The sequence below is a fragment of the Phaethon aethereus genome, assembly GCF_964289735.1.
Source record: "Phaethon aethereus genome assembly, chromosome: 2".
Lineage (NCBI taxonomy): Eukaryota > Metazoa > Chordata > Aves > Phaethontiformes > Phaethontidae > Phaethon > Phaethon aethereus.
Genome location: NC_138582.1, coordinates 18704311 through 18731253, shown reverse-complemented (window position 1 = coordinate 18731253; position 26943 = coordinate 18704311). Strand labels below are relative to the sequence as shown.

Genomic DNA, 26943 nt, shown 5'->3' with positions numbered 1-26943 from the left:
CATTCTTAATAGTGGTACTTTGTTGTTGTATAAGTAATTAATAACACCAGTCTCAACTCCTTGACTCTTCTCTCTGCTTCTGTGAGTTATCCCATTAAGAATATGGATCTAGCACATTAGTAAAGAAACTGCTAAATGCTTGTAAGACTGCACTCATCATATCCATGCCCACGGATTAATAAAAGTGTTATACATGAAATAGGACAGAGGCATTCTGTACCATCAAGTTTCTCCTCTCAAAGTTCAACTTGAACAAATCTTGTCTAGATCATTGGATGCTCTAACGAGGACGAACAATATTACATCTTAATCTAGACACAGATATTCTGTTGGTATTTAAGAAATTGAAAGAAAAGATTGATGAGATGTTTTATCAAAACCATTAGAAGTTAATGTATCACTTCTATGCAACACTACTAAATTCTGAATAGATTTCATTAGATACAAATGTAAGGAATTAGAAAATAGGTAGGAGAATGCAACATATCTTAATAATTAATACTGTAGCTACATTGTGTGGCATATAATTGGTGGAATCCATTGGGAACTACATGGATAAAACTAGAGGTCAGCGTCACTTAAAGTGTTTAAATAATTACTTATAAAAGTATGAACAGGCAGAACAATTGATGTCTACTGTCTGAAAGGAAATACTCAAGCATTCGCTAGCATTAAGGCCATTTTATATGGTCATGTCTACCACTTGAATTATTAAACTGATTTAGTTCAATGCAATTTTCATGTCATATATATTTTATCATCTTTATTGGCACAGTGATTCACACATCAGGTGGCCTGTAACCCTTTCTCAGTTCAACTTGCCTAGAGATAGATAGTTTTCTCTTCCACAGAGTAAATCATGTATTAAAATATCAATAATGTATTGTGATCAATGGCCAAAATAATTATTTCAAGACTTTGTTGAGTTGTTATATCTGAAAAACAAAGGGAATACATTTCAAGGGGGTAAAGTGTACAATACTACTAATTAAACTATAATTACTGAGAATAAATGAAATATAACTATTTACTTCAGCTGCTTATTGCTATATATATTGTGGTTCTATTCCTATGCCTGAAATAATCTAAATAAACATTATTTGTGTATAATAGCTACTTAATAATATTTTTTTAATATTAATCCAGTGGTATTTTGTCTTGATCTCTATCAAGATTTTAGTATTTTGGAGAAAATGTTGCAGGTGGAAAAGTTTGATGGCCTTGCAAAAACATCTGTGCAAATGAGAAACAATTTTAATTCATTTATAAACAACTTTTTTTAAATATAAAAAGATAAGCCAAACTCTAATAAAACTTAATATGTAAATGTGCCATATTTGTCCTTGACATAAATCTATAGAAAAATGTAACATTGGAATTTTCTCTCTCTGCTGTGGGGTTTTTCAGCACAATCACAGATTTTCAGCTGAGGGAAATCAGCTTTATAAATGTTAATCAATGCACATTAATTTAAGAATTTAATTTTGAGAATTTAATCTTCTATGACTAGAACCAGAGAAAGTATATTTTCTGATCTGAAAAATTACTGCTTTTTTTCTGACAAGCAATGAAATATAGCGTAACTATTTCTAAATCTTTAATATAGTAGTGTTCTTTCTAATAGCTTGCAATATCTTATTAGAGATCTGCAAGGAGAGAGCATTTACACTTGCAAGCAGTCAGGGCACAAACTGATATTTCTGAGCCTTTATTAAGGGACAGCCAGCGACTGTCACTGATGTTAATGTAAAAGAAGCTAACATATAATTTATAGCAGCAGAGTATGTTCATGAAACTCATGAAATGTCACAGCAAGGTTAGAATAGAAAGGGGAATAAAAACTTAACCTTGAATGAAGAAGAAAGTGAATAAAAGTAAACAAGAATAAAACACTGTACAGATGACAAAGAAGGAACACATTTAGCTAGAGAGAATGGTCTACACTTTAAACAGTAACTAGTTCTATTTAAAAGCCTTAAGAACTCACCAACACATGTAGGGAGTGAATCATTCCACTGTGCCAATGCATTTGGTACTGTATCACATCTAATTGCTGTTGACCCATGGAGGATATAGCCTGGATTGCACTCAAAAAGAACCAATGACCCAACTGCAAATTCATTTCCAATCCTTTTTCCAAATCTTGGTTCAGGCACAGAGCTACACTGTGTTGCACTTGTTCTTGGAACAGCTGCAAACATACAAACAATTGTGGGTTCTTAATTTTAGATTTGGTGAAGGAATACAGATTTTGAACAACAAATATTCAAAATGACGGGAAGTAACGTTCAGTTATTTTCCAGTTAAGAACATTTTCATAATCCCCAAATGAATCTTCACAATACGGATTGCATACTTTTGATATCTGAGTTACTATTTAGAAGAGCATAGCACTGGTATCTTTGCCAAGATTAAAAGCAATGCATAAAATCCACACTGAAACCTTTCTAAAATGGCACTGAAAAGAAATACTACTGTGAAATATTCAGCTAATACACAGTTTCAAAGTAACATTTCTGTGTCAGATAGATATTTACATTTATTCCTGTGAATTTCTAAATATGTATGCTGACTGTAAATTTAATGAAAGAATGAATTGCAGTTGCAGGTATTGCTGTGTAACAATTTCTGTGTTTGATCCATAAAAAGATAAATAATGTAAACCGAGAGACGTATGTTAATAACAGTAAGATCTCTGATTCACCCACAGGTAATAAAACTTGCAGTTATTCATATTTAAATTGAGAGATAAACCAGTTTGAGCAGCCAGATGGATCTAACATTAGTCAACTAGATTAGCAAACAAAACAGCTCCTCTGTAGATCTGTGTTCTTAAAATTGAAACCTCTTTTATGTTTCTTAAATATTTGATTTAAGCTTTAAAATAGAGATAAAAGAATGGTCCTAAACATTTTTCAAAACATGCAGAAGTAGTGAAACTTATTATTAACAGGCTATTACTTTCCTCTACATTTTCAGTATGTTCCTCTCTGATGATTTACAATTTGTGATGAAAAGAATAAATGTACAAATTTTTCCAAATTGTCTCACCTTGATAAACAAAATGAAATCCTTTAGCTGTTATTGGTCCAACTGAAGTAAATCTAACTGTGATCTGGTTACCTGAGCTCAATGGAAGGGATTCACCTACTCAAACAAAACAAATACGAGGCTATCATAACCACTTTTTACTAAAGAAGCATTCAAAATACCTGTCAACATCTTTGCAGATAGAAATAACCCTCCAAAAGCCCCCCTCTGCTTCAGTAAATTTTACAAGATATATGCAATTTAAATATTTTATGTTGGCAGTATTATATTGTTCTAGGAAAGGGGGTCTAAAACTCATCTCGGTTATTAGGAATACTTGTTGTTTTTTTCCTTTGCCAAAAAAACCCCCAAACCCCATACCTCTTTTAGTTGAGTTAATGTGCACATAATCTGTACAATTTCACTTTGCTACAAATATACACTGCTCTCCCTTTTAAAAATGTAATAATCACTTCACATTGCTCACTAGTTAAAAGTCATAAGGGCACTGAGTAAGAAGCCCAAAACACTCACTATAATAGCTAAATATTGGAAGAAAAAGAATCTATAAAAATATATATTCAATTTTACTTATTTTTATTCATTAATGCGAAGAGTTTTGAGTGATTAGCCTTTTAGTCCAAAATCCTGTTTTCATGTATTTGCCTGAATTGAATCTAAAAAATTATAGCAATCATATTTTTCTTTTTTTTTCTGACTGCACTCTGTTTCTAGGTTTATAAAAAATAAATAACAGTTTAATGACAGTTATGTTAAAGGATACCTGAATGAGATCCTGAGAGAGAGGATAACAAAGGTGACTGCAGAGTTGGGCCATCATATACTTCAACTACATCATGGAGTGATGTCTGGAAAAATACAAACTGGCCAAAAACCACTGACCAAACAGGAAGGAGAAAAAGCAAGAGGCATGAATGGCCAAAAAAAGGGGGACAGAATGAGAAAAGAAAAACACACAAAAGAAAGAGAACAAAATATACATTAATATACCATTTTAAAAATATTTAAATAAAAAATTATACTTACTGATCAGTTTCTCTGATCATTTAATTAGCTGCCCTGGTGTTTAAAGTTAGTTATTTTTCATAGCATTACAGCAGTACATCGATAAAAATGTAACTCTATGTATATGTAAAAGAGAAAAAGAAAGTACACAAAGCATACATATACTCATTAAAAGACTTCAGTAATGAGGGAACAAGACCATTTCTCTGCTGTTGAATATACTTTCAAATTCTCTGCTGTTCCCCACCAAACACACATTCAATTCTTAGTGCAGTGTCCTCCATCATAATTCTGGGCATATTTTTTGTGTTTTATTAATTAATTTTGTTAGTAAGCCTCTGTAAGTTTTACTTACTTTGGAAAGTTTCGTTTCTCTTAAGAATATTAACCTTCATTGCATCTTTACCTTCGTGTAAGGTAAATGAACAGCTGACTCAAAGCAACAAACACATTTCGGAATACATAAACTGAATCACAAGAATTATCATTCCCTAAAATGATGTTAGTAGAACAACACAATTCAAGAATGTTATTTTTGCACTTAAGTTCAGAGGTCTGTGCAGCACATTCGCATCACAGGTGTTTTCATTTGCAGTATAAGCAAAGAGTGAAAAGAAAAAATAGTTGTTTGGATTAATTCTGGCCATAACACCATAACACATAAAACATTTCCATCCTAATTTTATAACCATTCCTAGAAATGGAGGGGAAAATGGCTTGAGGACTGTAAAGATCAAAAGGTGGAAGTAGTTAGATATTTTTATACAGAGATATATATTTTCTATAAAGAAAAACAGAACCAGTTCATTACCAAGGTTAGACATGTTGGGATAAGTATTCCAATGTGTTGTTACTAGATTATAATTGTATGCCATATGTTCTATAATATCTTTGGTATATTTTTTATAAAGAATGAAGCTAGACACCTACAATTCTTCCAACTGATACACCCCTAAAGCTTTAAAAATAATATAATAAAATGTGACATCTTCAAAGTGTTGACTTTTTCTTTTTTTTGACTGATTTTTAAAAAGGCAGTTCCACCTTGCCAACTCAGAATCTTATTATACCCTTTTTTCAAGAAGAAAGTAAGTCAGTTTTAAAAGAAATCTTATTTTTGAAGGGAAAAACAAGATATTCATCCTCAGCAAGTTTGCAGACGACAGAAAGTTGAGTAGTGCAGTTGACATGCCTGAGGGACAGGATGCCATCCAGAGGGACCTGGACAAGCTCAAGGAATGGGCCCATGTGAACCTCATGAGGTTCAACAAGGCTAAGCGCAGGGTCCTGCACCTGGGTCGGGGCAACCCCCGATATCAGTACAGGCTGGGGGATGAAGGACTTGGGTGTACTGGTGGATGAAAAGCTGGACAGGAGCCAGCAATGGGCGCTCACAGCCCAGAAAACCAACCATATCCTGGTCTGCATCAAAAGCCAGCAGGTCAAGGGAGGGGATTTTGCCCCTCTACTCTGCTCTGGTGAGACCCCACTTGGAGTCCTGCGTCTTGCTCTGGAGCTCTCAGCACAGGAAAGACATGGAGCTGTTGGAGCAGGTCCAGAGGAGGGCCACAGAAATGATCGGAGGCATGGAACACCTCTCCTATGAGGACAGGCTGAGAAAGTTGGGGTTGTTCAGCCTGGAGAAGAGAAGGCTCCGGGGAAACACTATTGCAGCCTTCCAGTACTTCAAGGGGGCTTCTAAGAAAGATGGGTACAAACTTTTAGCAGGGCCTGTAGCAACAGGACAAGGGGTAATGGTTTTAAAGTAAATCAAGGTAGGTTTAGACTAGATATAGGAAGAATTTTTTCACAATGAGGGTGGTGAAACAGGTTGCCCAGAGAGGTGATAAATGCCCCATCCCTGGAAAGATCAAGGTCAAGTTGAATGGGACTCTGAGCAACTTGGTCTAGTTGAAGATGTCCCTGCTCATTGCAGGGGAGTTGGACTAGATGACCATAAAATGTTCCTTCCAACCCAAACTATTCTATGATTCTATGATTCCATGATTCTATGTTGCATTTATAAAATGTTCAAACAAAAGTAAGCTTAAAATTTTCTGTGAGACATCTGAAGGTTTTTGTGCATTTTTAGGTGGAACCGTGAGTTGCCAAATTATCTCCATCATTTTTGCTCCAATCTCCAGAAAACTATACCTTTATGTTTTTACTACCTCTGCTTGTATTTAAAATAATATTTAGCTTCATTCAAGTCTTCTCTTTGCTGTTAGTAAAGATAACTAACAAACTTAATCCAGCTCATTATTTCTATCACATTTGTGTTTTTATCAAATCTTATTTTCATACTCAATGATTTTCATTTTGCCATTGAGCCAAGCAAAGTTCCTTGTAACTTCCACTGCTATTTCCCGTTTGACATTAAGTTGCAAATTATGTATGAAAATTTCAGGCAAGTGCTGAGGCATAACTTAACAAGCACACATAACTATTATCTAGCACTATATCCTGGGAAAACTGTAAGAGTAGAATTATAAGCTATATTTGCGTTGTAATGGGTTATTATAAAATATTTACACAGTAATTATACCATAGATTCAGTCAAATTCCAAGGTCTGTTTCTATGTTTCATAAGTATTTCAAGATTGTTGTAGCTTCCAGCTTTCTCTTAAGCACCTTCCTGTCTATAACACTGAAAAAAGGGAACAAATATGTGACTTGCAATCGGTCATTTTGGACATAGAAAGGTCCACATATCATTTATGGTAACTGTTTTTTCACTATCAATTGTGTATTTTTAATAAAATACAAGTAAAATCTGAGAAGGCAGCAAAAAGTTATGATTGGCTTGAAATCAAATGTATTATGAACAGATTTAAGGTGATTAGTATGGCTGAGACATCACAAAGCACTAACAAATAGGGCCTACTGGCAGAAAGTGGTTCATATGAAACAGCAGCAAGCTCAAGTGAGGGTTTTTGAGTCCACAGTTTTATGATCAATTTAAGTGAATCAAGCTGCTTCCTGAAGTCAGGCAGGAGTATGGTGCAGCCAGTAGTGGAGATAAAACATAGATCCTCTTCCTTCCTTTTTCTATGCCAGGATACTTATTTTCTATTAAATAATCTGTGAAATATTGTAATACATCAGTGACTGGTACCTGACTAGCTGAGATTATGTCACAAGGAGGAAAATTCTGATTATTAGAAAAAGGACAGTTAATTTTTCCTATCTTTTCTGGGGGTCACTGTTGTCTACCCCACTTGGCATGTGTTTATTCTGTTGATTTTCTAGTGTTTGAAAATAATTTTCTTAAAAACAAACCACAACAAACATAATTTGAAGAAAATGCCAAAAATATCTGCTTCAAAATTGACAAAAATTATTAAAATATAAATGTGATTATCCAGTATAATCTGCCCTCATTAAAAATATCTACCCAGTCCAAAAAAAGATCAAATCACCTTAACTGAAAAATTTGGGGGTTGACTGTATTTTTTTTAATGATGGGTAAGTAAGTATTCTCTAAAGAATAACTCACTGTCAATCACTTGCTATCCCCTGTCAACTATCATGAAAGACTGAATGCTACCTGTCCAAACTTGACACATAATATTGGGCTCCAAATTATTCCTGAATTTATGTTCATCTGGGCATTCACTGCTTTGTATCAATGCTACTTAAAAATAAAATAATTTTTCACTGTATTTTGTGGCTTAACATTTTGCTTAGATATTTAGGTGTTTCTTCTTTTTCAAAATCAACAAAACTGCAGCATCCAAAGAAAATTTTCTCTTGGAAATTTCATAGTTACAACAGTAATTTATGTATTTCCACAAAAATAAACAAAATACATTTCTATGCTTTTTATACTTTTCCATTTGATTTTTTCCTTTTTACATTTTGATCCATTTGTGATTTTTTTTCCTGTCAAAATTTCAGACAAACTCAAGTGTTAATACTGTCATTAATTTAGGAAATTGAAGGAATCCATTAAGTCAAAATACATCAGCCCAAGGAAATTCCCTTTTAATAAAGCAAGCCAGACAAGAGAACTTTACATGCCTCTAAATATCTCGATGTTTCTATGGCCTTCATCACTATAACATCTGGATATTTCTAATGAGTTTGGAAAGCATCTGACAACAGAAGGAATTGGCACAAAATAGTTGACAAGTTCATCAAAGAACTTTTGGTTTCATTTTTAAAGTGAGAAATAGGCATGTGTAGAGTTTACTTCTTTGTTTTAACTGGCCTGTTTAAAAAATAAGAAAAGATACTGGTATAATATAAATAGTATTAGATTAGTGAACAAAATTCTCAGTATAATTCCTATCACAAAATCAGAGAATAATTGAGACTAGAAACTTCCAGAGATCATCCAGTCCAGTCCTCTTGCTCAGAGAAGGTCCCACGTCCAGTCAGGTGTTGAATATCTCCAGGGATGGAGACTCCACAACCTCTCTGAGAAGATTGTCTCCCATCTCTCTTAGAGTAATATTTTTTCTCTTTTTGTTTAAAGGGATTTTCCTGTTTTTCAGTTTGTGCCCATTGCCCCTTGTTCTGTCACTGAGCACCACTGAGAAGTCTGACTCTGCCTCCTTTACTTCCTAGGAATTTATACACATTGATGAAATCCCCCTGTGCTTTCTCTTCTCCAGGCTGAGCAATTACAGGTCTCTCATCCTTTCCTTATATGTCTGATACTCCCATCCCTTAATCATCTGTGTCACCTTTCACTGGACTCACTCTGCTATGCCCACAATTTCTTGTACCAGGGAGATCAGCACTGGATATGCCACCCCAAATGCATCTCACCAGTGCTGAACAGAGAAGGATTACATCCTTCGAGCTACGGGCAACACTTTGCTGAATGCATCCTAGGAGGCTGGTGGCATTCTTTGCCACAAGGGTACTTTGCTGTCTCGTGTTCAACTTGACACCCATCAGGACACCCAGGACCTTTTCTGCAAACCTGCTTTTCAGCTAGATGGTCCCCGAACTGTACTGGTGCACAGGGTTATTCCGTAGCAGCAGATTCTTTATTTCCTTTTGTTGAGCTTCATGAGCTTCCTGTCTCCCCATTTCTCTGAGCCTTTGAGGTCCCTCTAAATGGCAGCAGAACCATATGGCATATCAGACTCCCCTGGTTTTGTATCATCTAAAGACTTGATGAGAGTGCACTCTGTCCCACAATGTAGGTAATTTATGAAGATATTAAACAGTACTGGCTGCAGTATTGATCCCTGGGGTACACCATTACTGACTGACAGCCAGCTATCCTTCATCCTGACCACAACCCTTTGAGGTTGGCAGTTCAGCCACTTTTCAACTCACCTCACCATCTGCTTATCTAGCTGGTATTCTATATTTTTTTCAATGAAGATGTTACAGAAGATTGTCTTGAAAGGCTTGCTAAAGTAAAGATAAATGATATGTAGTGCTCTCCCCGCTACCAGCAAACCAGTCATCTTATTGTAGACGGCTATCAAGTCTATCAGGACTGATTTACCTTTTGTAAATCCATGGTGACTACTTTCAATCATCTTCCTGTCCTTAGTATGTTTGTAGAAGGTGACCAGGACTATTTGCTCTACTACCTTCCCAGGTATAGAGGCGAGGCTAACTGGCCTATTGTTCCCTTGATCCTTCTTGCCATTCTTGAAGACAAGAGTGACATTTGTCTTCTTCCAGCCCTTGGGAACGTCGCTCAACTGTCATGACTCTTCAAAGGTAACTAACCTCCCTCAGCACTCATGGATGCATACCATCAGGTCCCATGTCCACCTTGCTTAAGGCCTGGTCCTCCTCCAAGTCATCCTTGCTCTAGAATTTTCTCCTGTTCTCAGGGGTCTGTGATTGCTCAAGGCTGGTTTACTGGTAAAGACTAAAGCAAAGAAGGCATTTAGGGTACCCCACCCCATTCAAGAATGGACCCACATCTTCCCTACTCTTCATTTTTTTGCTGATATATCTGTAGATTCCTTTCATGTCCCTTTCCAGATTCAATTGTAGAAGGGCTTTGGCTTTCCTAACACCATCTTTGCAGTGGGTTTCAAGTGTCTGTATTCTTCCCAGGCCATCTGACCCTGCTTCAACCTCTTATACACTTCTTTTTTACATTACAGTTTTATCACTAGCTCCTTGTTCATCCATGCAGGTCTTTTGCCACCTTTTCTTGATTTCCTGATCATTGCGATGGACCAGTCTCAACCTTGGAGGAGGTGATCCCTGAAAATCAACTTGACGTCTTGGACTTCTCATGTCCAGGGTTATGTAGCATCAGATTCTTCCAAACATATCCTTGAATTGCTGTCACTTCTGTCCCAGTGAGAATTAAACTCAACTCAAACTTTTATAGATAGCATATAATAACACTGTACTGATCAAGTTATATCTACCCAAGTAAAATATATGCTTATGCCAGGTATCAGAGCTAGAGAAACAGTCTGAACAACTTATATGGATATCAGTGGAATAAGATGAGCTGTCTTTCCCCACCCTAGGTTTCCCATTCACATCAGTGGTATATTTTGTGTACCTAATTATTTACTGAACTCAGAAAGCTCTAGTGTAAAATCAAGTCCATTACTGATGTAATTCACTTGCCTTTAACACGTTACCAAAGGCATCATTACTACATAAACTGAAATGCGCATTTCATATAACCCCCCCAATAAAGGTCAGACCTTTGTTTCAAAATTGAATCAGGAACTGTCACTGACAAAGGAAAAGGAAAATAAGTCCTATTAATTAAAATAATGCCCAAATTTTAACATATCATATATATCTCCAATCAGGAACTATTCCAGAACAAATGTAAAAAATCTGTTTCAGGCTGGGAAATATATACATAGGCTATATAATGGTTGCTATTTTCTACAGTAGCATCACCATTTCTCTTGTACCAAAATAGTTTTGAAGAACGGAAAAAAAATCCCAACAAACAAAAACACAGATAAAGCAATCCACTTATTATTAATGATATTTTCAATTGTGATTAAGCATGATGTTTTAGGAAAATCTTTTCTACTATGTTTAAAATATTTTTCTTCTAATTGTGAATGAAATGTTAAAGTGTTCAGGTGTCTAACTGTTGTGGTATACACACAGGTCTTACTACAGAGAGAAAGCACTTCCTAAGAATTTAAAGTTACTCTGCAGAAGCTAACTTCAAATAGTTTCTAAGAGAATTTTTGTCATCAGAAGAAGTTATTTTTCCAAAAGAGAGTTTTGCTCACAACATGGAAATTTTATTCATGATGAAAAAGAAAAAAAATCCCACAGAATTATAGAATCATAACATGATTGGAAGTGATCTTTTAAGGTCATCTAGTCCAACCCCCCTGGCAATGAGCATGGACATCTTCAACTCAGTCAGGTTGCTCAGAGCCCCATCCAGCCTGACCTTGAATATTTCCAGGGATACCACCTCTCTGGGCAACCTGGGCCAGTGCCTCACCACACTCACTATGAAAAATTTCTTCCTTATATATAGTCTAAATCTACCCTGAATTAGTTTAAAATCATTACCCCTTGTCCTGTCAGGCCCTACTAAAAAGTCTGTCCTCATCTTTCTTCTAACTCCATTTACGTACTGTAAGGTTGAAAGAAGGTGTCCTCAGAGCATTCTCTTCTCCAGGACTGAAAAACCACAGCTCTCTCAAGCCTGTCCTCATAGAAGTGTTCCATCCCTCTGAGCATTTTTGTGGCCCTCCTCTGGACCTGCTCCAACAGCTCCATGTCTTTGCTGTGCTGACGGCTCCAGAGCTGGACACAGGACTCCAGGTGGAGTCTCAGCAGAGCAGAGTTGAGGGGCAAAATCCCCTCCCTCAACCTGCTGGCCGTGCTTCTTTGGATGCAGCCCAAGGTACCGTTGGCCTTCTGGCTGCGGGTGCACATTGCCATCTCCTGTCCAGCTTTTCATCCACCAGTACCTCCGAGTTCTTCTTGGCCAGGCTGCTCTCAATCCATTCATCCCCCAGCCTGTACTGATACTGGGAGTTGCTCCGAACCAGGTGCAAGACCCTGCACTTGGCCTTGTTGAACCTCATGAGGTTCACACAGGCGCATTCCTCAAGCTTGTCCAGGTCCCTCTGGATGGCATCCCATCTCTCAGGTGTGTCAACTGCACTGCTCAGCTTGGTATGTCTGATCCTTCTTCAGCTCCTCTAATGCCATCATAGAATCATAGAATCTTTGGGTTGGAAGTGACCTTTTAAGGTCATCAAGTCCAATCCCCCTGCAGTGAGCAGGGACATCTTCAACTAGATCAGGTTGTTCAGAGCCCTGTTCAACCTTGAATGTTTCCAGGAATGGGTCGTCTACCAACTCTCTGGGCAACCTGTGCCAGTGCCTCACCACATTCACTGTGATGAATGTCTTCCTTGCATATAGTCAAAATCTACCTTGATTTAGTTTAAAATTGTTACCCCTTGTCCTGTTGCTACAGGCTCTGCTAAAAAGTCTGTCTCCACCTTTCTTCTAACCCCATTTACGTACTGCAAGGCTTCAAGAATATCTCCCAGGAGCCTTCTCTTCTCTAGGCTGAACAACCCCAGCTCTCTCAACCTGTCCTCACAGGAGAGATCCCCTCGGATCATTTTTGTGGCCCTCATCTGGACCCAATCCAACAGGTCCATGTCTTTCCTGTGCTGAGGGCTCCAGAGCTGGATGCAGGACTCCAGGTGGGTTCTCACCAGAGCACAGTAGAGAGTCATAATCACCTCCCTCGACCTGCTGGCCATGCTGCTTTTCATGCCCCATTCTGCTTATGATCTAGCTGTGATATTTTTCCTATCAGGTCCTATAGAGGAATTAAAATACCATACTTAAATTTTTGGGGGGAAAGAGAAAAAAAAAAAAAGGGCATAATTTTTCAGAAGCTACAACCTTCTTTAAAAGACAAGGAAACATAAGTCTCTCACTAGACAAATGTTTTTGTGGTGATTAAAGGTAACAAGTACACACTAAGAAACAAAAAATGTAAACTTCTCATGAATCTGAACTCCCAAGTCTGGACACTCCATTCACTGTGCTAAGTTATGGATCATGGCCAGCTGGCTAAATGATAAATAACAATGGAGAAACGCCGTGCTTTAAATAAGCAGGATTCAAGCATAACTACAGGAAACAGAAAGCAAGAAACTATTGTGTCAGATTGTCTCTCTATAAGAGAGACTGAGCAAGGCTTTACAGCTGATTAGATTAGGATCATCAATCAAATGATCATCAGATAAGAGAAACTTTTGTGCCCATTCTTATAAGAAAGACAGCAATTCTCCACAAAGTCAGCCAACTGCATTAAGATCTGACTACATTAGTATAACAATCACTCTAGCTTTCATTGCAGGAGTTTCAGAAAATTTTTTAGGAAGAGGAGGAGTGGAAATATTTCCTTTTTTTTGTGAGAAACAGGACATCATTTACATTTTTCAGTTCTTCTACTATTTCCTTTGGATGTCATCTTCAAGATACCTAGAACTAGCCATGGAGTAGCTTTGAAAAAAAAAACCCCAAACATAAATGAGTAGCAGAATATCCGCATCTGGGAAAATGTTAAAGTCCATTATTTATTCATATGAAGTAGCTTAACATTCATGTACTGCAAGCCAAGGGTTTTACATAAAATAATTTAATCATAGAAAGTATGGTTAATAAACTCACAGATGCTAAAGGTAGAAACGTTTATCATGACCTATCACTGTCTTCAGTTACGGTGAAAGAAGAAAAATGACTTTTAGTATATGGTTGAAAAAGTCAGAGGCTACCTGTTAAAACTTGTATCTGCCGCCTCCTGCTGGAACATAGCCTTCCTCTGTGAGTAATACCTTTGATTTAAGTATTTAGCTTCATAACAAGCAACAGATAAGAAAAAATGTACGAAATTTTTTGTTTGTATTTAGGATGAACTCATAATACGTTGTAATGATGGACTGACTCAATATTTTTCAATTAAATTATACTCATGTAGACACTAAATAAAGTGATATTCACGCCCTTCTGCCTGAGAAAGATGTCCAGTAAAACTGTAAGATAACTGGAATGTATGTTGGAGTCTTAGAAGAGAAATTGTTCAGTTACCACTGGGAAGGGTTTTGAAGGGAAAGAATAAACAATGAAATCCTAAAGAGAGGATCTTACAGTATTCATGCATGTAACATGAGTCGTAATATTGCTTTCAGTAAGGAAACTTAAATAAATTTTGACCAGCTCACATAATCTAATTGGAAGATCTGATCTTGTACTGTTCAGTGGAATACTTCAATTTGACATAACAATAACTGAGTACCTCTGAGTTAGCAGTGTTACTATCATTATTAATTTTTTAAATTAAATTAGTAACAGAGGTGTCATTTTTTTAATGTTTCTCCTCTTACATTTTCAAACATTTGTTTGTCTGCCAGTTACTGTTAATACACTCAGTCTACTCTGTTTCTGTAGCAGTAATCTTTAGTGATATCTGTAAGATTTCTCTGTAATGGTTGACACTTTTTAGGATTTGCTATGACAATAAAAATGATAATTGTTTGTGAATACAAAGTAGAGTCCCTACTAGTAATATCCTGTTGGATAAATCTCAATCCTTTTCAAAACAAATACCAGAATAAAACAACTGCCTAGTGTTCCTGAACTTGGAAGCAGTAAAAATTAATTCTAACAGTATAACCCTCTTGGGTGCACTACAGACTAGATATCAAAATAAGGCTAGTGATGGGTTTATGTGTAAACCGCTAGAAGAGGTATTCTTCCTGACATGAGCAAGGGTAGAGAACTGCTTATGCTCAACAGATAATTATTAACAAGAGTGACTGTGCAACTGAAACTGAATGAATTGATATAATAATGCTATAAAAAAAAAAACAGATATAAAATAAAGAGACAACATGAAATAACTGAAAATTAAAAGATACTAAAGATGTCAAAAGGTAAAAGGAATGTATATGTATACATAATGCACATTAACATATAACTATACATTTTCTATAGCTGCTGAAGCTATAGATTGCCCTTACACAGTTTCCCAATGTATAAAGTTATGATTATACAACACAAACCCTCAAATGTAGGGAATGGTATTTTGATATCATCATATATTGTGCAAGTTTATTGTTATTAGCAAATTAAATACACTTAAATAAGGTTACATTTAATATCAATGGTCAACATAAAAGTCGTGGAGATTTTCCAAACTACACAAAGGTGTGCCTGCTAACTGTACTTGGATAGGGCAAATTAATGTGAATTTATATTAGTTCTTCAAAATGTATGTGACATGCACCACTCTCTAGTTCTTAATCTCTTTATCTGTGGAAAATGCCCTTACTGAACTATCTGCCTTTCATTGATACATGCTATAATAGTCAATTGTATACTGACAGGTGTTCCATTGGTAGTCTCAGCTATTGTTCTTTCAGGTGGAGTCCTCAGTTTTCTGGCAGGACACCCAGAAAATTATGAAGAATAAGAAAGAATAAAGGATTCTCTCTGTAAACAAGGGACAGGTAAGGAAGGGCAGAAAGAGTTCTGGTTCTTAAAGTTCTCATGCTGATTTCCTCCCCTGCATGAAAGTAAAGAAAATACCAGTCTCAGAGACACAAAAAGCAGGAGTGCACAGATCTACATCTGAGCTGTAAGCCATACGCTGCTGTTCTTTTGTTTTTCTTCTGTAAAGAAAGAGTTGACTGAAAACATGCTGGCCGATCCTCTTTCTTGTTCCTGTACTCCTGCATTCCAAGATTAGGAAGGGAAGAAGGAGATGGGAAATGTTACACCTTCCCATGTTTGAGAAAATAAACTGTTTATCTGAATGTATGAAAAGACAGTAAGAATGTGTTTGGGGACAGGAGATGGGGTGGTTAGAAACACTAGAAGCTCGGAACGAAGAATTAAAGTGAAGGTGCACAAGAAAAGATACATGCGTATTTCCCCAGAAATGGGCATAATTTCATATAAAATGGGAGAAAAGTGAGACTCAGACCTTTTCCTGGAGCTGGAACAGGAACAAACTCTCCTAATTAACATATTTCTTGCTTGCTCCTAAAATCAGTAAAGTCGATTACATTACATAAATTATTATTCTCCTTCAGGCTTTGAACCTCAGTCTTTCTCCTCCCTTTCTGCAGCTCCCATCTCCCTCTCCTGGCCTGACTCATTATGCATACATGTGAAACCCTTTCTGGATCTGCAACAGCACAATAGAAAAAGAAAAAAAGTCAAAAAAGTACACTTTATTGTAAATACTATGTCTACCATATTATATAAGTTATATTGTATACTATATGCAATAATAATTAATAATACTAATATGTTGCATCTGTTATGTAATTCCCTGAAAGAAACACCACGCCATACCACCTTTTTTTCTCTACATTGCTTTGCTTCAATTTGACTAAACTTAAATTCAAGAATCTATTATTATTATGTGTTTAAACAGGTAACATTGGCTTATTTAACATTACAGACAAAAACCGTATCTTACCACTTTAACGACCTTTAAAGCTCTTAAGACTGATTGTATACCTAAAATGTTGAATATACCTCATTTTCCTTAAGCTACCTAAAAGTTGATTGTGGCTTATTTCCTGAGCTTTTTCCTGAAGTGGAATGAATCATGATCTGCAGGGACCTATCTTTCTCCATTAACTATAATGGGAAACTGGGCAACTAGTGTAAACTAGTTATTCAATTTTTCGATGCCTGAAGAAAGATGAGATGAACCTCATCCATAGTGTTTTAACCTTACAATTTATATTCTTTTCTTACAAAACAGTCTTTTAAAAACTTGAATGTAAACTGAAGACTTGAAATTATATCCCACTAAATAATAAATGTGTGTTAAATAAACAAATGTTTTTACAATGTACAAGCTGATATATTATAACACGCCATGTGTCCAGCAATAGAAAACATTAGTTTCCTCCAGAGTATAGCTTTGTCCTTTTTTTTTTTTTGAAGAAGGAAATAAGGATATATGTTGTGAAAAGGTCAAGGGCAGAGTTCTAGAAGAGGGTCACAGAATCACAGAATCACTAAGGTTGGGAAAGACCTTTAAGATCATAAGTCCAACCATCAACCCAACACCACCATGCCCAATAAGCCATGCCCTGAAGTGCCACGTCCACATGTGTTTTGAATACTTCAAGTGATGGTGACTCCACCACCTCCCTGGGCAGCCTGTGCAAATGCTTGACCACTCTCTCAGTAAAGAAGTTTTTTCCTGGTATCTAATCTAAACCTCCCCTGGATCAACTTGAGGCCATTTACTCCTCTAGTTATTTGGGAGAAGAGACTAACACCCTCGTCGCCACAACCCCCTTTCAGGTAGTTGTAGAGAGCGATAAGGTCTCCCCTCAGACCCCTCTTCTGCAGATTAAACAACCCCAGTTCCCTCAGCCGCTCCTCATAAGACTTGTCCTCCAGACCCCTCACCATCTTCGTTGCCCTTCTCTGGACACGCTCCAGCACCTCAGCATCCTTCTTGTAGTGAGGGGCCCAAAACTGAACACAGGATTCAAGGTGCAGCCTCACCAGTGCCGAGTACAGGGGCACAATCACTTCCCTACTCCTTCTGGCCACACTATTGCTGATACAGGCCAGGACGCTGTTGGCCTTCTTGGCCACCTGGGCACACTGCCAGCTCATGTTCAGCCGGCTGTCAACCAGCACCCCCAGGTCCCTTTTCGCCAGGCATCTCTCCAGCCACTCTTCCCTAAGCCTGTAGCGTTGCATGGGGTTGTTGTGGCTGAAGTGCAGGACCCAGCACTTGACCTTATTAAACCTCATACAGTTGACCTCTGCCCATCAATCCAGTCTGTCCAGATCCCTCTGCAGAGCCTTCCTGCCCTCGAGCAGATCAACACTCCCATCCAACGTGGTATCATCTGCAAACTTACTGAGGGAGCACTCGGTCCCCTCATCCAGATCAATGTTCAATGATATTGAACAAGACCGGCCCCAGAACCAAGCCTTGGGGAACACCACTTGTAACTAACCGCCAACTGGATTTAGCTCTGTTCACCCACCACTCTGGGCTTGGCCATTCATCCAGTTCTTTCCCCAGCAAAGAGTACACTTGTATAAGCCACAAGCCGCCAGTTTCTCCAGGAGAATGCTGTGGGAGACACTGTCAAAGGCTTTACTAAAGTCCAGGTAGACAACATCCACAGCCTTTCCCTCATCCACTAGGTGGGTTACCCAGTCGTAGAAGGATATCAGGTTGGCCAAGCAAGGCCTGCCTTTCACGAACCCATGCTGGCTGGGCCTGATCCATTGGTTGTCCTGCAGATGCCCTGTGAGCGCCCTCAAGACGAACTGCTCCATAATCTTCCCCGGTACTGAGGTAAGGTTGACAGGCCTGTAGTTCCCTGCATCCTCCTTCCCCCCCTTCTTGTAGATGGGCATCATGCTGGCAAGCCTCCAGTCGTCTGGGACTTCCCCTGTTAACGAGGACTGCTGATAAATGGAGAGTGCCTTGGCAATCTCCTCCACCCGCTCCATCAGCACTCTGATGGATCCCATCAGGCCCCATAGACTTATGAACGTTTAGGTGACATAGCAGGTTGTTAACTGCTTCCTCATGGATTATGGGGAGTTTATTGTGTTCTCCATCCCTGTCTTCCAGCTCAGGGAGGTGAATACCCTGAGGATACCTGGTCTGGTAAACAGAAAAAAAACCAACGCTACTTCATATATGATGAAAATGACACTTTTTCTAATAACTGTGGCATGCTAGCAAGTTTTAAATTTTTTTCTGGCTTGCCTTTTTTTCCATTTAGATCATAAAACTATGTTTAAAAAGAAAAAGGCCTCAATTCCTATGAAATTTTCTAAAGACTTACTGTTTTTTTCTCATTTTATTTTTTGGAAGAATATCAGTCTCAAAGCTTTGAGTGAAAAATATACATTTTCCTCTCAGATATTGCCAATGGCATTTTTAAACTAGGGAAAGGAGGTTGAAATGATAATACAGCCCAGGTAAAACAGTTCATCAAAAAATAAAGGTAGATGCTATAAGCAATAGCCATATTTTATTTAATAGACTGAGAATGAGTGAACAGACCCAGAGCACTAACTAGAGTGAGAATATGAAATTTAGAATTTATTAATCTGAAGGAAAGTTGCATGGAAAAGCCTACTGATAAATTAGGTAGCATATTGTATGATGTAAAAGTACACCATAGTGTCAAAATATCCTATTGAAACAGTTTTATCATTAGATGTACAGACTTTTTCCTATATTATTTCAGTCCTACATGTAGTCTTTCTTAACAACTAAGGTAGGTTCTTGTTCACTAGTAATAGTTTTTAATTAGGTATTTTTCTGGTATCTAACACAATACATCTTAAATCTATGATTATGCCTCTCAGATCCATTTGTCATTAACGCCATAGTCCTAACTAAGAGCAGAATGAGAGAATGGTCTTTCATATCTACTTTGCACATGCTGTGTTTTCTAAGTTGTTTTACTAAACCAACAGGCAAAGTTTGAGAGCTTAAATGTCTGTGACACCAGATAAAGTATTGCTACTCATACTAAGTGAGCCTGCAAGATGACATATCAGGTCCTTATCTAACATGGGTTTAACTTTATAACTATATTGGCCCAAATCACTATAGTATGTTATCAGTTAGAAAGATTTTATCCCCTATTTCCATGGAGTTACACAGCAAATCTATGCAAATACTTAGGACACAAGTTAGATTTTTTGTCTTAAGGAAATGACACATATGTTTACTATAAAAAAACTAATTTCAATTTCCAAAATGCAGTCAACAAGGTAGTTCAGCAAATGCTGTTTAAAAGAAAAAAAATTACATGGTTTAGGAAATTTAGGAGAACAACATTAGGCATAAATCATTTTCTTCATGCACAGAGCTGTGCAGGGATGTGTGTCAGGAACTGTGATTTTCAATATATTCTTAAATTATTTAAAAAATATACAAGTACAAGTTACAAAATATTGTGATGCCAGTAAGTTATCAAAGAAGTAAAATCAAGAACTAACTGAAAAATTACAGAAATACATTATGGTAATGAATAGTGATAAAATATTAGATGCAAAGTGCTGCTCATGAGGAAAAAATAAACTTATTTTATATTCACAATGATAGGCTTTGAATTAACTATTAACCGTCTTGGACTGAGAACCTGAGGTTCTAACAAATAAGTCCTGTGAAATATCAGTCTAGTGCTCAGTAATGACAGAAAGGGAATAAAATATTAGCAATTATCAAGAAAAGAGCAGAGAACAACAAACAATTATAACACAAATGTGAAAATCCAGGGTTCAAGGGACAGACATTTTGCTCTGCCCTCTGCAAAAAACATGAGTGAAATTAGAAAATACACAAGGAAGCATGAGCAAGGTGATAACAGTTATGTAATGGGTTCTTGTGAATAGATTTGAGTTCTTCATTCTGAGAAGGAGATTAAGGGGCAAATAAGATATGAATCTATAAAATCATGAGATGTATGGAGAAGTTGAACAGGGAATGATTTTTACAGTCCTTTCAAGCATAAGAATTGGAGAGCATCAAGCGAAAAAAGAGAACAGCACCTTTAAAACTGTGAATACATTTCTTTACACAATGCACGCTTAAGAAGTGGAAGTGCTTGTTAGATGCTGTGAAACATGTTAAAGCTATATGGGCTAAAAAAACCCACTTATGTTGAGGACTCATGAGGAGCTACTAAAAACAAAGGTATTATGTATAGATCAACAGATCTTTCAGTCACAGAAAAATCAAAACTGAGAAAGTACTTCTGCGAACCACCGGTAAGCATTGTCTTCATATTATATTTTTTCCTGGATTTCCTCTTTTATTGCTGTTGAAAGGACACTGTGTTGGGCAGACCTGGTTTTTGTTTTCTGACTTGGTATTATGATGACTTTTATGATCAAGGTCTATGGTTTCAGAATATATAGATATTAAATCTGAAAAGTCTTGATTTAAATACTTTAAGTGATGGAACAGCAGCATGTATTTAGGCAAATGATTCCATTGTCCAGTACTTTTATTGTTTTAAATTTTCCCCGTCTCTGTATTCCTAATTTATCTAGGCCTGAATTTGAATCAGTATGACCCTGTCTATGTCTGCAGTCTTCATGTTTTTAATATGAATACTGATATACTGAGACTTCAGCTGTGATAATACAAATAGTGATTTCACATGTAGGTAAGTATAAGCACATTTTTAAAGACATTTTATTTTATAGAGGTACCAAGTTTCAAAATCTGAAATTATTTCAGTTCTATTATACATAGCATAAGATATTATCTTCTTTAAGCAGAAAGGAGTATGCACTCAAAATGGACAGCAGCAAAGATGTTTATGCTTCACTTCATATTAACGAGTTATATATGCACATTACAATCACATACATTGCAGGTAGTGTAACAACGTTCCATATTTGACTACATTATTTACAGTCTTAATTTTCTCAAATTGTATTAAAAAGTCCAGAAGGCTTTGATCTCAGTAACTGGCAATTTACAAACAATAAAAATGGAGACCTAATAGAATACATTAAAATATATTACAGAGAATACGTATAATTACACTTTGAACTATTTTCTCAGCCAGAAGATTGACTCTCCTTCAACCATGTTTCTCTCAGCAAGAAATTAACCTTCACTACTGAAAGATCAGATGATTATATACCTTTCAGAACTATTTTAGTTGATAGCTTATTTGAACTGTGAAACTTTATAAAGAAATAAAAACTGTTCCTAGCTGCTCATTTTAAATTAACTATCTTATCTCTGTGTCACAAAGAAAATATCACCATCTTTTTGAAACTAGTTTTCAGCTTTTGCCCCTCAGTTCTTACAGCTTTCTATTTAAACTTCTAGTTTCAAATCTACCTTGAAGGGAATAACAAGGGAGAAAAAGTGTGTATTCACTTCTCTGAAAGTCCATCAGTGAGCAAACTAAATATAGTGAGAAAATAAATTTTCAACAAGCATCATTAATACCATTTTTATTACTCAAACAATAAGACTTTAAAGAGCAAAACAATTTTTCTACCTTAGTAAATTACATTGTTTACCAAATAATAGAAAAGTGTACCTATTGTTCAACTCCATATACTTTTTAGCATTGAAATATTCTGGGGTTTTAGCCTGCAAACTCTGTATCACATTGTGATACATCATGGGTAACAACTCAAGGGTACATTGGTTACAAGAAAGTGGTAGGACTTGGGGAATATGTGAGGCTGTAAAAACAGTTCATTGCTTACCGATGGGTTTAATGCATTTTCTTGCTATAACATAAAACATACGACTTGTATTTCACTTCAGGTTTACACAGTACCATTTTATGCTTAAATGTTTAAATGTTACTCTGACTAATTTTCATAGGATTTCTTTGATGTTGATGTTATTATTCTGTCTTACAGATGGATAAACAGAGATACAGAGAGGTTAAGTGCTTTGCCCAACTAGTATATGCACACAAATATTTATTCTCCCTTGCTAAACATTGTTAAACATTGTTTTTACAAAATGGTTTCTGGTTCTTTCTCTCCATTGTTAGTTTTATGTGACAAAAAGTATACATTTTTTAAAAATTAAAACAAAAAAAGAGAATTATTTAATTTAAATTCTTACATTTTCTGATTAACGATAATGGACACTAGAAAGAGACACACAGTGAAGTGTCTCACAGCAGAGGTGTTTCCTTATGGCTACACTAAAGACAATTTTTGTCTTAAGGGGACCAGGAGTACTCTGCTATTCACTTTTAAAAAACAGTTTTCAAAGCAATAAGCTATATAACTATGTTTGTCCTCTCTACCTACAAAAGGATATTTTGTTAATTTCTTCAGCCTTTGGGCATATATACACATTGCACAGTGTGAATACATATCTACGTTGCAGTTATTGGACGTTATTTCCAGCTAGATTCAATGGAACTTCTGTTGAAGAAGCTAGTTGCTGGCATATTCTTTCATCTTAAACTGTGTTGCATGATGTACCTTATTGAATAGTATGAACTCACTTAAACAATTTGATTTCTGCCCCTGAAGCCATATGCTTTTATCAGCAAATTCTATTCTTTCCTATTTGACATAACATTCATGGAGCAAAATGGATCAGTATATCCCTGAGATGGACCATTCTCTGGGATACATCTTTTGACTTCCTTGGGTTTTAAAATTGAATCTTGGACAGGATTCCCAGCTATAGTTATATAACCACCCTGAAGTAGAGAAAATATTTCTAATACTTCTTAACTCTGGATCTGCTTTTCACTGTATATCAGATGTTTTGTTACTGACACAGAGGGCAAAATCAATTTCTCAAAAACTTTTTTCCATTTTTGTTATGTTTTCTTTGTCCATTGGCAAGTTTTAAACTAAAAAAGCATAGATTTAGATCAGATGTAAGGAAGACATTACTTTACAATGAGAGTGGTGAGACGCTGGAACAGGTTTCCCAGAGAAGTTATGGATGCCTCATTCTTGGAAGCATTCAAGGTCAAGTTGGACAGGGCTTTGAGCAACCTGATCTAGTGAAAGATGTTCCTGGCCTTGGCAGGCCGAGTGGACTAAATGAACTTTAAAGGTCCCTTCCAACCCAAACCATTCCATAATTCTGTGATTCTGTACACTACATGATTATTTACAAATACAAAAGCATTCATGGACTCAGAATTACTCATGGAGATGGGGCAAACACAGAGACAAAAATACCAGTACTGATTTACCAATGCTGCTAAAGAGTCTTTAACCGCCCCCATAAACACTAACTAGTGCATCAAATTACTTTTAAAAAAAATATTATTTCATAGAGATGATAATTGTTAACATTAATGCTGTGACCTTTTTTTGTTAATATTGTTCTATTTGTTTCTGATATTTATTAGATACAACATGGTTGAGGAAAAATGTGGTAATATCAGGTTTTTTGCCTCCTTTATCAAAAGGAGGATTTCTTATTTGTTTCCAGTAAATTACAATCTGGAGGAACAAAGTAAATTTTAATTATAGATGCACTGAGTGTAAAATTTAATGCTTTGAATAGGGTCCAGGAAACATTAGTCTAACACTTAGGTGGTTTTATTTTGAAAAATAAATAGAAAATTTTATTTACTGAGATTAGTCTAGAACAAGCACTCTTGTTTTAATTATGAAGTCTATTCTGGTGTTTTGTTTTGTTTTGTTTTGTTTTGTTTTGTTTTGTTTTGTTTAAATACAATGATCTTTGGAGGAATAATGACCAAAAAACAACTAGGAAATAAATTATGAACATGGGTTCTTGTCAAATTTAAAAATCAAAACTATGGAGAGTTCTATCTAGTTTTTTATATTAGAAGCCATATGTAATCATGAGAAAATTTTTAATTATCTCCCTTTTATTCAGGTTAATTTCTAATTAGATGGATGAAATGTGAAAATACTATTCATAACAGTAGAAACCAAGGAAAAGAAAAATACTAATGATTAGAAATAAGTTATATAATAAAATTACAGTATCTTCTTTCATAATTAAGGACATATCAAAAATCATTAAAAACTTTTCTAAAAAAGGTACAGAATTTGAATATATCCTTTTTCCCAAGGTCATCCTCCCACACAAATTTGTTTTCAAACACTTGAAGCATTTATATTTGTATAATCTTATATACCATTACAACCTATATTGTGGTTACCCAACTCTAATTCTTGACAGTCTAATTATATTCCTAGTCAATAGAAAACTGAAAAAAAAAAGAAAGCTTTTGTAAAGTATTCTTGATAGGAAAATATGTAATTCTATTTCTTATTGCAATTGGTTAAAAACCAGTGCTAACAAGAAATTCAGTGATCAAATGCATTTTATGGCGGACTGAAGCTGATATGTGTTTTTGTAGTGTCCTGCAGCTGTTGTGTGAACAGGATGGAGGAAAAAAAATCCAAGATTGTACAGCTAACAACTACTGACATCTATTTTATGCTGAAAAATCTACATGCTCTGTGGACACTTCTTCAGTGCATTTTATGGACAAAAATGAGTAGAAGAAGCTAGAAGCAGCATAGTGTAGGAGGCAATTGCCCTGCTACTACAAAAGTGTTCTGAACTGTGTCTACATCTTGGAAATGTGAAGATCTTGCTAATCCTGAGCATGGACAACATTTTTTAGTCCTGCTTCAGTGCTTTCTTATGCAACTGTTTATTTGCTTTTAGAAAACAAATCTGAATCACACTTTTATAGCATTTGACTGTCTAAGCAAGTTTTTATGTAAAGAAAGAGGAGTACACTGGTAAAAGTAAAACATCTGAATTTTGTCTATTGCTGATTTTTATTACAGTCTGAAGAAGAAATAAAACATGCCTGCAACTTTTTGTTGTTTTCCTGTAGATCTTAACATTAGCCGAAAAATAACAGAAGGAATATCCCTAGAGATGACAGATCAAGAAAAATTTTTTTTATTGATGATTCTTGGGACTGTAATCACAAAACCATTCATAAAGCTATCATCTCCAAAGATACAAACAACATGAAGTTAAACTTAGTTGCACTCTGCAAACTTATTCACTAAAGTTCTGGCAAAAACTGATTTTTCAATGTAAGAAAATTATAACAAAATATACAAATATAACAGAAAAAATAGAGTAAAGCAACATGAAATTGGCTAATAAGGTATTTAAACAAGGTGCCTAAATTTGAAGGCTTGGCTCCCCTTAATAAATTTGTTGCTAAACCTCTCTCTAATGCTTATGTAGGGAACACAGGGACACTAGGCTCTTAAGTAATATGCATAATAGAAGTAATAAATAATTTAAACACCGTATTATTATTATCATTATTATTATTTAATATACTTTATTTGAGATATCATTAAGAAAAAATCTTATTAAGATACTAGGTTTAATTCAAGCCATCTTATTATTTAAGTAATAAGCGTTCTAGTTTTAATGGAAAAATCACTTTGAAAAAGCTGTTTGGCTCTTCAATCACCTCTCAGCTAATTTAGAGCTACTAATTAAAAGTACAATGGCTTTCTGAGTATAATAATTATCTTTTATTATCCTACTAGTAAATGTTATTGTTTAGATCAGGCGATTCATCAGTTCATTCATCTGAAACAAATTATCACTTCAGCTTGCTGAATGGTGTGAATGAAATGAATAGTTAAATAATTATCTTTTCTTTGCATTAGTAGGCAAAACCAAAACAACTCCCTGTTGAAAATAAGAAAATAAAATTAGGAAACATTAAAAAAATCCTTCATATCAGTTATCAAAAGGTACATAAAGAAAACCTGTGAAAAAAACCCAAACAAAATATTCCAGCCATTCAATAGCTGTATAAAGGAGAAACAGGACTTCATCAATACAATCCCTAAAGTAGATGTAATCATTTACCAGAGTTTCCAGCCTGGCAACAGATGTGTTGCCAGTTTGCCTGTCTTTAACTGAAATGTGAACTCAAAACTTAAAGAATGTTTCAAAGTGAAGTGTTTCAAGAGCTAAATGAGAAAGTTTTTTGTTTGTGGAGAAAGCAAATCTTGCCTAACTATAAGCTTGTATTTTTATTTGTAGCAGAACATAGCACAGAAGTGATAGAGAATGCATCCTAATATGATGAGGATGTTATTATTGATATTTTTATTTTCTTATGGAAATGGCTATATTTTCATTATTTTATTTAATAAATGTTATAGTAATTAATTGTAATAATATAATAAAGTTGTAGAAATTAATGACTTTTAATTCATGCTAATTGTTCTGCATTTATCAAAGTGATATGAGTGAAACTGCTTAATAATCCCAAGTGACTAATGGAAATTTTCTTCATCTACAGACAACATATTAGAATACCTTATCTTTCCTTTCAGCTGAGGATTTTACCACACATTTCAACAAATATATCGATTATTCAAATTTACAATACTAAAAGCTTCTTTCATGAACAAAACTAGGTGATTTACATTTTTGAC

General features: G+C 35.7%; 1 protein-coding gene across 3 annotated transcripts in view; it reads right to left on the bottom strand.

Annotated features, from left to right (window-relative positions):
* Positions 1 to 26943, bottom strand: part of CSMD3 (CUB and Sushi multiple domains 3) — a gene marked incomplete at its 5' end in the record, with an annotated part of 769714 nt that overhangs the window by 150170 nt on the left and 592601 nt on the right. For 2 of the 3 annotated variants that reach the window (XM_081996335.1, XM_081996336.1), the window contains 3 exons: positions 1988 to 2191; positions 3052 to 3147; positions 3815 to 3928. In XM_081996335.1, the coding sequence (XP_081852461.1) occupies positions 1988 to 2191; positions 3052 to 3147; positions 3815 to 3928 (414 nt within the window). The remainder of the gene's footprint in view (positions 1 to 1987; positions 2192 to 3051; positions 3148 to 3814; positions 3929 to 26943) is intronic. The other variant, XM_081996337.1, reaches the window with a different exon arrangement.